Source organism: Aptenodytes patagonicus, chromosome 1, assembly GCF_965638725.1.
Source record: "Aptenodytes patagonicus chromosome 1, bAptPat1.pri.cur, whole genome shotgun sequence".
Lineage (NCBI taxonomy): Eukaryota > Metazoa > Chordata > Aves > Sphenisciformes > Spheniscidae > Aptenodytes > Aptenodytes patagonicus.
This window is the reverse complement of record NC_134949.1, coordinates 37,065,497-37,079,547: the sequence shown is the minus strand read 5'-3', so window position 1 is coordinate 37,079,547 and position 14,051 is coordinate 37,065,497. Positions and strand designations below refer to the sequence as shown.

General features: G+C 37.0%; 1 protein-coding gene across 5 annotated transcripts in view; it reads right to left on the bottom strand.

The window, feature by feature from the left end:
• USP15 (ubiquitin specific peptidase 15) overlaps positions 1–14,051 on the bottom strand; it is a 71,462-nt gene that overhangs the window by 32,557 nt on the left and 24,854 nt on the right. For all 5 annotated transcript variants that reach the window (XM_076331970.1, XM_076331977.1, XM_076332005.1 and 2 more), the window contains 2 exons: positions 9,151–9,296; positions 6,562–6,623 (listed from right to left, as the gene is read on the bottom strand). In XM_076331970.1, the coding sequence (XP_076188085.1) occupies positions 6,562–6,623; positions 9,151–9,296 (208 nt within the window). The remainder of the gene's footprint in view (positions 1–6,561; positions 6,624–9,150; positions 9,297–14,051) is intronic.

Here is a 14,051-nt window from a genome sequence, read left to right as displayed (position 1 = left end):
TATGATGAAATTACTAGCTTGGCAGATGAAGGGGGAGCAATGGATGTTGTTTATCTCAACATCAGTAAGCCTTTTGACACTGTCTCCTGTAACAGCCTCATAGACAAGCAGATGAAGCATGGGTTACATAGGTGTACAGTGAAATGGACTGAAAACCAGCTGAATGGTTGGGCCCAGATGATTTTGACCAGTGGCACAAAGTCCAGTTGGAGGCCAGTCGCTAGTGGTATACTCCAGGGGTCAATACTAGGTCCTATACTCTCTAACATCTTTATTAATGACCAGAACATCGGGGCAGAGTGCACTCTCAGCAAGATTAGAGAGGACACAAATCTGGAAGGAGGGACTGATACACCAGATGGGGGTGCTGCCATTCAGAGGGACCTCAGCAGGCTGGAGAAATGGGCAAACAGGAACCTCATGAAGTTCAATCAAAGGAAATGCAAAGGCCTGCACCTGGGGAGGAATAAACCCAGGCACCAGTACACACTGGAGGGGTGGGAGGGGGCAGGTGACCAGATGGAAAGCAGCTTGGCAGAGAAGCACCTGGGGTCCTGCTGGACAAAAAGCTGAACATGAGCCAGCAACGGGTCATGTTGGGCCAACAACCTTGTGGGCTGCTTTGGGAAAAGCATTGCCAGCAGGTCAAGGGAGGTGATCCTTCCCCTCCACTCAGCACTGGCACCCCTGGAGTGCCAAGTTCACTTCTGGGCTCCCCATTACCAGAGAGACAGGGATATACTGGAGAGGCTGAGAGAGCTGGGACTGTTCAGCCTGGAGAAGAGAAGGCTCCAGAGTGACCTTATCAATGTGTATAAATACCCAATGGGAGGGAATGAAGGAGATGGAGCAAGACCCTTCTCGGTGGTGCCTACTGAAAGGACAAAAGGCCATGGGTATAAATTGAAATAAATGAAATTCCATCTGAACATAGGATGATGTTCACAAAAAAAAAAGGTGATAAACTGTCACTTTTTTTACAGTGAGGGTGGTCAAAACCTGGAACAGGTTGACCAGAGTGGCTGTCATCCTTGGAGATATTCAAAATGTGCCTGGACATTGTCCTGGGCAACCTGCTCCAGCTGCCCCTGCTTTGAATAGTGGGACTGGATGAGATTATCTCAAGAGGTCCTTCTATCCTCAAGGACTCCAATTCTGTGAAGGTGTGGTTATAATCAGGCTAACATACAATTTCGTATTTTAAAGCAAGCTTTAGTATGTTTAACCTACTTCAGTTTAGGTTATTCTCTTCTTATAAAAACTAACTAGTTCAGCTAATCATACTTCTTTGGGGGGTGTGCATGAAAGGTTGATATTTTAACATTCAGCAATCAAAACAAATTCTAATGTTCAGGGCATGCATTTATTAAGAGTTTCTCAACCCTGCATTAACTGATATTAATGAACATGTTTGTTAAACTAACTTGAAAATGTCTGTTGTACATTACCAATGTTTGATGTTTACCCACAGGGGCTCAGACACATGGTTACCACAGTCTAACAAGTTATTATGCATCAGCAAACAGCAGTCCAGCTCTTGACGGGCAGACAAGCTCTGACAGCTCTTGCTTTTACAGTGTAAGACATCAGAATAAGTCCCCAGTTAGCTCTATTCTCCACAATTGTCTTTCTTACAGCAAAGTCAGTAGAAAGGCACACCTGTCTGCACATCAACTGCTTCAGGGAAAAAAAACAGCTTTTAAATCTCTTGGTTAAAGATGATACTTTTCATTTCAGTAGACAAACACAGTTTTTCTTTTGAAGACTCATGGATATTTTTTCCTATAACACTTGGATACACAATCATTAAATTTTTTCAAAAAGAATAGCTAAGCATCTTTTATTCAAATTTTTTTTTCCTCTTAAAAACATTATGGGATCCAGCTCAGAAACAAAAAAGAATCAAGTAAGAGCCTTTAGTGTTTTTCCAAGACAAAAAGGCATACAGTTTTGAACCAGAAAAAAAAATTATGAAAAAACTTACCATGTGACAAATATTGTAAGAAAACATTCACTATTACAGTCTCAAATTTTTGTATGGTAAAAAAAATATTAATGCATTCCCTTTTACATGCAAAAATTGTTAAAGTTAATAGCAGACCATCTGTAAATTATGCAAAATAGCCAGCTATTTGATTAGGATGATTTATTCCACAGTGAAGGGATCAGAATTAAATCTGTTATTTTCATTATACACACAAATGTATATTGATAGATTAATTAAGTCGTCTTAGTTTTTTACCATATAAGAAGCATTTTTGAAGAATACGATTGATCAATAGATTTAATACTTATTAAGTTTTCTAAGAAAACAACAAACAATACTTTTCTAAAATTAGAAGGAAGGAAGTTTCTAGTTAATAGCTTCTTTGTATGTTTCTCTAACTTGCTTTTATATTTGCACATAAACAGGTAACAACTTCTTAACAGAAAACTAATAGAAACCTTGTCTTGGCTATTCATTCAGTAATTCGTGGAACTTCAAAACTTAAGCTCCTTCCTTCTCCTTGTCTCAAGTTTTATAATCACAGACTGGATGAAAGGTATTAACTGTTGTACAATTTTACCTGAACACAAGTAATCTCATTTTGTAGTACAGTTGCTTAAGTTATTTGAACTACAACCTTCGTTTGTTTGGGTTTTTTTTCTCTCTTCGTTTAAAACATCCTCTTGATGATAATAAACCATTCAAATAGGGTTGGTTGGTTGGCTGTTTTTCTGCCTGTGGAATAATCTCCCACAGGAGGATACAGATATGAAAAAAGTTGTCTGCACACAGATCACAAGTCTTCATTCAAGGACTGGGATCAGCAGCAACTAAGCTACCAAGCAACGGGGATCACCATGTTTGGATGAGTTTGTCACGTGTATGACGCTGAGGAGATATTTATTCACAGAAAAGTTAGTATAACAAAATTTTCTGCAGAACTGCCCATTAATGCGGAGTAATATCTATTTTGGGAGCAGATGACAGTAAAGACATTCCAGGAGAAGTCACTATGAGCTTCCTAGAAAAGTTTCACAGTAGCCAAGCTTCCTGAGCAACAAACATCCCAGTAGCTGATATAAACAGTAGATATAAACAGAACCTCTCAGAGAGCCAAAAATCCAGCTATTCCTAAGCCTGACTGACCCTGTGCACATTTTAAGAACATACACCACATTCAGATACTCCCAGACAAAAAAAAACAACCTACAAACCTTTTAAGTAGCATTAAAATATAAGACAATAGCAGATATCATTAAACTTCAGTGGGGATTTTACAGTGGATGTTGCAATTACTTTCAAAATTAAGTAAATTCAGAAGTAGAACAGTACACATAAAAGAAATCCAAACACTGACAAGCTTGGACATAGAGCTGAAATTCTAAGTTGCACAGCAGGGTCTCTGCTCCTATATAAAAAGGATCTCAAACTTGAAATAATTTCTTCCTAGTTTCTTCAGAAGAAGAGACAATTATGATGATAATTGATCTTTTCACTTGTACTGATTCATTATACTTTTAAGAGAAAAAGAATTATCATTTTCCAAAGTATTCCTTCCTATACTGAGCTGAGGTCCCAATTTGGCCACTTTCAAAGTAAGTATGTTCTTTTCTTACAGTAGAAAAAGATGCTCACACCTTTAACATGTTTCTCATTAAAAACTGCCAGTGTTCATCACCTGCAGTAGGAAGAAAGAAAGATTGCCAAAAGTAGCAGTCACTACAAGGATTGCTGTTATGCTTCCGCTAAAAAGAAAGAGGCACGGAAAAAGTGCAGAACACCTTACTATCTCTCATTTTCAACTGTCACAACATAGGTTGTGCTGCCATTCAGAGGGACCTCAGCAGGCTGGAGAAATGGGCAAACAGGAACCTCATGAAGTTCAATCAAAGGAAATGCAAAGGCCTGCACCTGGGGAGGAATAAGCCCAGGCACCAGTACACACTGGAGGGGTGGGAGGGGGCAGGTGACCAGATGGAAAGCAGCTTGGCAGAGAAGCACCTGGGGTCCCGCTGGACAAAAAGCTGAACATGAGCCAGCAACGGGTCATGTTGGGCCAACAACCTTGTGGGCTGCATTGAGAAGAGTATTGCCAGCAGGTCAAGGGAGGAGCGAACCCTGAAGTGCTGGGTTTGCTTCTGGGCTCCCCAGTGCCAGAGAGACAGGGATATACTGGAGCAAGTCCAGTGAGGGGCCACAACGATGATCAAGGGACTGCAGCATCTGGCCTACGTGGAGAGGCTGAGAGAGCTGGGACTGTTCAGCCTGGAGAAGGCTCCAGAGCGACCTTATCAACGTGTGGAAATACCCGATGGGGGAGAGTAAAGAAAACTGAGCCAGCGTCTTCTCAGTGGTGCCCACTGAAAGGAGAAGAGGCAATGGGCACAAACTGAAGCACAGGCAATTCCATTTAAATATAAGAAATTTTGTTTTACAGTGGGGGTTATCAAACACTGGAATAGGTTTTCCAGGGAGTCTGTGGAGCCTCCGTCCTTGGAGATGCCCAAAACCTGGCTGGACACAGTCCCAAGCAACCTGCTCTAGGTGACCCTTCTTTGAGCAGGGGATTGGACTAGCCAATCTCCAGAGGTGCCTTCCAACCTCAACTATTCTGTGATTCTGTGAAAAGCTTAGCTGATGTTCTGAAATGATCCTGCCCTTTTCAAGCTTTTTAAGTCTTTCACACTTTCCAATATTCTACATTTTGACCTTTCTAAATATGGCATTTTATTCCCTGTCCTCAGAATTTGTGTTTACAATTTGTACTCTTCTAAAACAAGCACTACAAAGAGGTAGTCTCAGTAGAAACCAGTGTGAGACCAGTGCGTCATCAACGACAGGACTGTAGGAAGGTATCTGGATGTATACTATTTCTGACGACAAACATACTCCTAATGCATCTCACACAGAAGACTCAAAAGCAAGTGTTTAATTTTTCTACCCCTTTAAACTTTTATTAGATGTTTCATAAAGTTTTAAACAGATGTAAAAACCTGTCCCCATTACTGCTTGTTGATAGTTTCCATTGGAATCCACTGAATTTTGCAAACCTTCCACAATCACAATGCATTTGAATACCAAATTTAAATCAATCTTTCTGATAGCTGCCAAACCTCAAAAACATACCCCAGCTTCACACTAAAACTATTCATCCTCATTTGCTGGTTTACTTATAGCCTCCTCTGACACCAGTATTCTCAATTACCATTTTACTCGTCCCCAGATCAAACATTTTCCAGGAGATATTCTTTAATTTATATACTGCTCCTGAATGCCCTCCAAAAAGTGGAATGGAAATTTGGCAGAATAAAAGCAGGTACCATCACCAAGAATATCTTCTACCAAAACTTCCAAAAGAATCCACGACACTGAGTTAACTAAATTCTTTTAACCTTCAAAATCTATATCGAAAATTTGACTCAGAAGTTACATTTCTACTAGATGCTTTTTGAGGTCAGAGATTAAACTTCAAGTATTTTGCATCCCATTCTTTCTGCTACTCTACATTCTCAATTCTTTGTGTCGTAACATCTTGCTAAGCAAGACTGTACTGTTCATACTAAGCTTAAATTGAACTCAGACTTCATTAAGCAACTTAATAGAAGCTAGTGATCCCAATAAAAGTGCTTGAGATAAAACACTACAGATAAAGAATCTCTGTCCTTCAAATGATAAGCAATGATACTACGAAAATGTTTTAAAACAACAATGAACCTCAATTACCTGAATGCAGAATATCAAAACGAATAAAAGGAACTTAAAAGAGCTTTTTATGAAAGATATGCTCAAGAACCAGCCAACAAAGGGAAAAAACACAGTTAACTATTTGCAAGGCTGAGATCACATTAGTTTACTATTAACTAGTTCCAACTGTTCTTCAAAACCGACAGAAACTGATTTAGATTCTGGAAGCAATATTAAAAAAAGTTTATCCATCTAAATGAGAAAAACCACACTCAAGTCTTTCCACTCAATTGCCATTATCAAGATGCTGTTGATAATGGCAGCAGGAAGAACAGAAAAGAAAAAACATCGTACTCTCTTAATTGGTGACAGCCCAACACAGAATAAAAGCAACATGCTGGTAATGTAGACTGCAATTTAAATAATGTTTATGTGTAAATATTGTGCTCTGGAGACAAAAGGACAAGCTATCCATGAAAACATTTAAATATAAGAAAAATACTGATAAAACACATGTATCTATGTTCACCTAACAGATACGCTATGCTTTGAAACAGAAATCTAAATAAAATAAGCGAAGTTTCACAGTTTTCTACTATGGTTTTTTGGTTTTTTTTCCTATTTTTAAGCAGCATAACGTATATCACTGGCTGAAATCAACAAAATTAAGCAATGTATATGCAGGAATTCACCATTATTATGTCATGTTCTACAACGTGCAGCACTTACAACAAATACACTATTCGGTATATTTTCAGCTAAAACATCTGAAGGCCAATTTTCAAAATAAAATGCCACTTTAAAAAACAGGTTTTTTTTTTTTTTAAAGCAAAGTAACGTGAAAATAGTTAAGTTATAGTGAATAACATGACTTAAAATTCACAACTTACTTAGGAGTTGAAGGACCTCTTGGCCATGTTCCATCCTCATTCTTCTGTTCTATCACCAGTACCTACCACAAAAAGCGTAATAAGAAAACTGAAATAAAAATATCACTAGACTGCTTTCTGTTCCAATCTTTTTAATGGATTTGCTGACATGTGATTGAGATGGAAAAGACTGATGTTTAAGTTACTATTCCCTGAGGTTCAAGAATATTCCATTCAATTACACTGCACCTTCCTCTTGCTCTGTTCACTGTTTTCTCCTCACATCTTAATTTGTGCAACTTTGGGCAAGCCACTTAGTATTTCTGTGCCTCAACAATCCATGGATAAAATGGTGAGACCTTACCTCTCAAAGAGGTCAGAAGACGACCTGTAATGTCTAAGCAGCATCCATGAATCTATAGAAATCACATGTCTATACAACAGCCCTGTTAAAGAAGGGATATTCCTGAAGGAATTTTGCCTCACACACAACACAGATCGGTAGGAAAAAAAAAAAAACCACCAACAAACCAAACTATTTTCTGCCTTGATAGCCTTAAAATCATACCTGTTTGGTTACTCCTTTAATTTTTTTGCAAAAGCATTCATCTAATATTCATTTTCCAATGGGACAGTCGGCTAATGAAATTAATTTCGTTCAAGTTGTCATTGGTACAAAAGGGAGTACAGAACACTCAGTCCTAAACACAGGCATCAAGTGCCATTTGAAACGCCTTTGGGTATTTGAGATATCTGCCCTAGGCTGGCAGATATGACACAGGATCTACAAAAAGCTCATGCCTTTCTGGACTGACAGCTGGGATAGCCAGACCATTTGAAATGGCAACTAGACTCCAATATTTAAACTGAATCTAGCTCTTAATTTCCAATGCAACTAATTCTGCGTAACTGTACACTGATGTTTCAGGATGATAATTAACTGCCATGCTATGGCAGTATGTGTCTACACAGTGACATACATTCACATATGTACTTATGCTCAAAACCTTATACATAAGTCATGCTGCCACTTGAAAACGTAGTCACATTTTCAGTCTGAATACGCTAAGACATGACATTGAAAACTAGCTTTCTATCATGACCAGCTTTCTATCTGGAAAAGAGTAGCCTGCTATCTTTGGTCATCAATGCTGTAAGACATGTTCTGCCATATTTCCTTCCATTGGCTCACAGAGACTACTAAATAAAAGGAAGACTTAGACTTAAAAGTTCAATGGAACCCCTAAAGGTTCACTTCAGAAACCAACTAATAAATTCAAAACATTAATTTACTCAATCACATACATAGATTAGAATTACACACTAAAAAATAACTATTAGGTTAGACAGACTGTAATAGTCAGAATAACTATTATTAGATTAGGAGGCTCAGCAAGAAAAATAACAACCTTGTGTGTCAGCAAGTGCAACTGACCAAACACACATGGTCCACTATGACATTTAGCATTTTCAGAAACCATGGTTAAACTCAGTTTTGAACAATATTTGTTTTGCTGAAAGTACAGATGTCACCTAGAGATCTTTTTATGGCTACATTAGAACATGCTTGCTTCATAGTTAATGTTTCACTGGGACAGAGGCAATTTGCAAGTTACATCTTTGACGCAAATCTTTTATGGGAGATGTGGGCTCTTCCAGCAGGACTTCTGCATTGTTAAAATTACCTGTGTGAGGGTTTAAGTGCGTGCAGCATGAAGCTAAAGGGCACAATAGTTCAAGCTGTTATTTTGGTGCACTGATTACTTACCTTCCATGCCATAAAAGAAATCTGAAGCACAGCATAAATACTGCTGGTAAGTAAGTTAGAGTCAAGTATTTCAAGGCAAAAGGAAATACTTTAATATAATCTTGCCTACAATTACTGCCATAAAGTTTCATCCATTCATATTTGTAGCATGACAGCATGAACTACAGCTGTTGAAAAAACATCCAACTATTTGAAGACTAAAGAATCAATGTAATAATCTGAAAAGTTATTCTAATGATGAAATTGTTCAATCAGTTCACATTTGTATTTGTGTAGCTTTAACATCTGATATTTGTTCTTTATATTCATCTGGAAAGGTAAAAAAATTCTCTTGTAAGAAATCCTCCCATAAAGGGATTTTGAAGTGATGATATAGTCTCACGCTAAAGCAGGTTTTCAAGCTCTTTTGCCTCTATAGTTCTTATCTGAAATATTTTCATTTTTTCTTAATTTCTTTCTGAAATCTGGACAGTGGAATTTGAGTGGAAGACATTATTCTTTTAGAGTACCTAAAAGGTTCTTCAAATTTTGGGTTTCATTATAGGAACATATCCCAGATCCTAGGAATATTTTTTTATTTCAGGTTTTACAAAATTCAAGTTAGCAACATTACGTTCATTTACTTTTAATTCACCAGGAGAGTTAAACTCATCTTTAATCCTGAAAATACAGTCAAAGACTACTTTTATTTTTATGGACTTGTTTATAAAATCCCCTATCCCTAACACAATCTATTAGGAGGCAATTTTCGTTTAAAAAGAAGGAAAATTCATTGGGTACAGCTACATTTTCATGAGCAAAAAAATAAACGTATTAAAAAAAGAAATAATATTACACTGTACCTGTCCCTGGTATAAACCAGCATCCTGTATGGTACTGTCTGGTTTATTCAAAGGTTCAAAAGTATTACTCATGTATTTGTTCCACAATCTGGTCTCTTTTTCACCTGGAATATTGAAGATTTTTCTTATCTCTTTTTCAATTGTATCTGTTTTGAAAGGGAGAGAACACAAGTTTAGCATTTCACTACACAAACAGTATAAGGCCGAACAAAGCATCAGAATCACCTACTCTTTTCTTATATTCAAAATATGAATGAAACTGTAGAAATAGCCATGCAACTACATCATGTTGTAGGACAAGCTGGAAGTTGCTAGTTCGCTTGCCTTTAAAGTGGAAACAGTCAGAGGACTATTTTATTCCCTCCTGAATCTCTTAGCAAAGCAGATCAAATAAAGACAAGTTGATAACTAACAGATGACAGGAGGTACCTAGGTACCCATCTACTAATTTCTCAGTGTGGTAACACAAAAGTGTGGGTGGGTAGGAAATGATTAGAAGCAAGACTGGCAGCAAAACCAGGTGCAGGGAGTGCAAGTCATTCTGTTCCTTTCCCTAAATCAAACCCTTTTTGGTTTTCATGCTTCTACTACCCATATCCCAGTGCAATTAGCACTAACCACTACATATATGCATAAATTTTAATTTACACACTCGCAGAAATTAAAGACTACTCTGTAAAACTGAAGTGCATAAATTTATTTTAAAAGGATGATGAAAGATTTTACGTCCCTGAAAGATTTAACATAAAAAGGTCTACCAGCTCCTCCTCTACCTGACAGAAATATAATCAGTGTTACGTAATTTTAAGGTAGTGTAACTATTGTCTACAACTGAAATTTAAGAAGTTCATAATTAAATTCATCCTCCTTATGCAAAAGTAGAGTTTATTAAAGAGTTCTTTAATTTGAACTAATAGGTACAGTGCTATACCATAGCAACCTCACTTGTTTTTGGTTTTTTTTTTTAATTAGTACACTCATAAAGCCCCACAGCAGCCAAGTCTCATAGCAGTTAATACAGAAAACAAAACAGGAGTCAAGAAATGTACAGTTTATTCCTGATGATCACTGAAAACACAATTATAAACATGGGCACTGTAAGCTCTTTGAGAGACATTCCCCCGAAGTCTCAGGATAAAACAGCAGTGTGTCAGCTCCTCTAGCATTCCCCTCGCTCCCTTTTACTTAAGATTATTATTTTCTCTTCCACTATGTTAAATCAAATATGAAAAGTCAAAATGAGACCTAAAGCTTAAAAGTACCTTGTAAAAATCCAGCCATTGGCTTGTGAAATGCATGACAACTGGCCAATATAATGTTTGAGGATATTGTAGGCAACTGAATACAATTTCCTTCTATACTAGTTAACACACATTTTAGTATGAAAGCAAGTGTTAGACTGGATCATCTGTTTCTGTAATAGAGGTGATATGTAGGCAAGGTAGGCGCTATAAACAAGGCAACAGGCTGTTACTTGATTTGTTGACTTTTAAAAAAAAAAAGTCATGTACTGTCTGAATCAATTCTCAACCAATGATTTCAAATAACTATATTTGAATGTAAGAATGAATCTAGTCAGCAACAATCCTCAAAAAAAATAGATATATCAATGACTCATTAAAAGAAGAATTTACAAAAGATAGTTTTTCATTATCTTATTAATACCATGACAATTAATTATTTGAGCATTGCAGCTCATATTCTTTGCAAGTACTAAGTTAACTTTTAGTATGTTAATTTTTAACATATTCCAGCTTCACTGACAGAACTGTTACGAGACTGGAAGCATCAATCCTACCAGATGACTACACATTATGTCCAAGACTCTGGGAAGAGCATGTTCCACTTGACTATTATGCTAATTTTGAGACTGTGAAACTAAGGTTCTTTTACATACTTCCATGAATGTAACCAATGCACGCTTTATAATTCTTTCCCTCGCCCCCCAGCAAGTATCACTGAAGTGCTGGCTTATGATCTAAAGTGAAAGTGCCTGTTCAGTATAAATGAAAACATTACATTCAAACAGGTATGGTCTGAGGCATATTGTGTACGGGGTTCTCCTCTAGTAGTGTTATACACATCCATGTATGAGATGATTAGTACTAGGATGATGTCTAAAAGAGACAGGAAGAACTGCCCTTTAAAGATGCCTCTCACTCCATCAGCTATATAGCCACACTTTGAGATAGTTCAATTTGAGAGTTAAAGGTTATGGATTCCATACAGGATATATTCTATATCTTTTAAAATCAGACAGCTCCTCCAAAAAAACAGCTGTATGATTTTAGTACTATTTTGCAAGACTACGTGGAATTCTTGATGAGATGCTGGAGAAGTTCAGTGGGTCCTAATACAAGTACACCCTGGCTCCTAAAGGCTAGTGCTATCACAAATACTGGCTAAAGGAAACTGTAGTAAAATGTTAACCTGCACTATGAAACAGTAATCCCAGCTTCCTAAAGAAGGGAAAGGCTAGTCACAGATCCCAGAATAAATTGTCCTCAAGGGTGGCAAGTTTTACATTCTTGTATTCTGCAGCAAATTAAAGGGAAAGATGAATCAAAGCCATTTGCCAAGATAATTTACTAGAAAAAGTCCAAAAGCCCATTAGATGCAGAGCCACTGTTGTAATCTTCTACAAAGTTTATCAGCTCAGTTTTGGAATTGTTTTATGGCATTGCAGATACAACCTGACTCCTATTCATCCATAACAGAGGCTACAGACAGTCTTTCTGTCATTTTGTGGTTTGTAAAACTCTTGAATAAAGGTAGGAAAGGCCTACGCATTAGCTGATGACTTAGTTTTATCATACTTTCATATGATTAAGACTCCTGAATTGATCATTAACTCATTTTCACTCAGAAGCCCTGATGCTCTCTAGGATCAGCAACAATAACTAGACTGAAATGCTGCCTGAACTACATCTGTTGTCTAGCTCATCTTCTTTTTTGAGTTAAAAACCCACCCCCACCCCCTGCAAAAGAGATAGTCATCAATCAGTCTCAAAGTTAATATGCTCTGCCTCCAAGGCGAGAGTCCTCAATTGTAGGAGATTCCCATGAAGGGCCAAAGGAACACATTAGATATGTCAAGTACCACCCCAAGAAAATGACTGTCATTATTAGGTCTGCCCTTTATAATTATTTTTTCCTACCTTGTACTAACTTACTGACATACAGCTTAGCTTAGTTTCTATTTGAGTGGAAAAGCAAAGGTATTCCAGGAATAACACAGATTTGAAGACTGGTAGATGAATATTATATTGTGCTTAGAGTATTTAAGGTGCTCCAAAACTTTCTCTGTTCATGTGAATTAAGGAAGGTCTTGTACTGATCTTTTGAAGGCAGTAAATAATATAATCAATGATGGTGCATAGAAAAATTAAAATTTCTTGAAAAGACCATAGTACCTTAATGTCCACTCACTTCAGTGGGGCTGATATTGACTCTTTTGTACTACAGGTCTTCTGCAATCATAATGAAAATGCATCCCTTACTGGCATACACGAGGAAGGGTGAAAAATAATCAAGATTCTGTGAGATTCCTCTTGCATATTATTTATTGATAATATAATGAGCATCTCTGCTATATATTTGATGAATTTCAGAACTACCTTAAATATACTTAAGGTAAGGACAGGGAAAAAAGTAATCACCATCTTATTAATGGATGATACGAGAAAAACCTCAGGGATCAGTAATTTTTTCACTCTTAAAGATGGTTTTAACTTTTCTAGCACTTCTTCTAAGATACAAACTCTTTTGGATGTCCTGGCTAGGGTGGCCCTGCTTGGTACTCTGTGTAAGAAGCTTCAGCTTCAGAAAGGGCATGTTTTTAAGGCTTCCAAGAGCATGTCATCCACATCTCGGGAAAGCAAGTAAGGCCAGTGTCTGGAAAGGGGTTGCCAGTGAGCCTGACTGATTCTCATTATCCTTTATGACAATCTTCTCATAATTGTAATTCTCTCTCTGCTAAGAAAAAATGAATACACCTCCAAGTAAGTAATTCCAAAATGCCCTGCTTCTAATTACAGAAAGTAAATATCAGAAATTCATCTATTACCTATAATTCCAATGATACAATTAAATTCAGTATAGCCGTAAAATAGCTTGTATTTGGTCCTCAGGGAAGAATAATGTTAAATTGTGTTTTCTAAGTTTCTGGATTTGCTTAGAAAATAATGAAGCACATCTCCCCAGGTGAAACCAGATCTCAAAAAGGCCAATTAACATACAACACTGAAGCCTTGTTTCAAGGACAAATTTGATAATTTTTAAGTTTTTATTCTAATACAAGCAGATGATTACTTGTTTAACTTAAAGATTAAATTTAGCGAAGTAAAATGATTCTGCTTTTAAAGAAAGCAATCTGCAAAGAATTAAAGGGTAGCAAAAAACTACATTGTTGTCAAAGAATGTAAACAAAGAGTAATGACCAGGCATAAAGTGCCAAGGGCATAAAGTAAAATACTAACTGCACAAATACAGCTGATTGAAAGGCTCTTTATCTCAGATACACATGCACAAATACACCAAAAATTGAGTTTATATGATCAGCAATATCTTTGCATGTGTTCTGACTGTTATTTTCAGAGAAAAATGTTATCAAAATATGGTTTCAAACGATGACACCATGCTCAAAGAGCAGGCAAAATAACTACAAATAAAGACAAGTTAAAGATTCAATACAGGACTCAGTTGCTGTAAAAGATTGTGCCTGGCCTGCCACTTCACAATCCAAAGAATACTGCCTTTGTAGGCCACCTTTAGCCATTAATTTATAAATTCAGTTCATTCTTGTGCTTTGTAATATACTCTTCTCTTTATATGTATGACTAAAAAGTGTTGGCTAATGAAAGACATGAATGGAAACACATGAAAAAATATATTTCTTACAC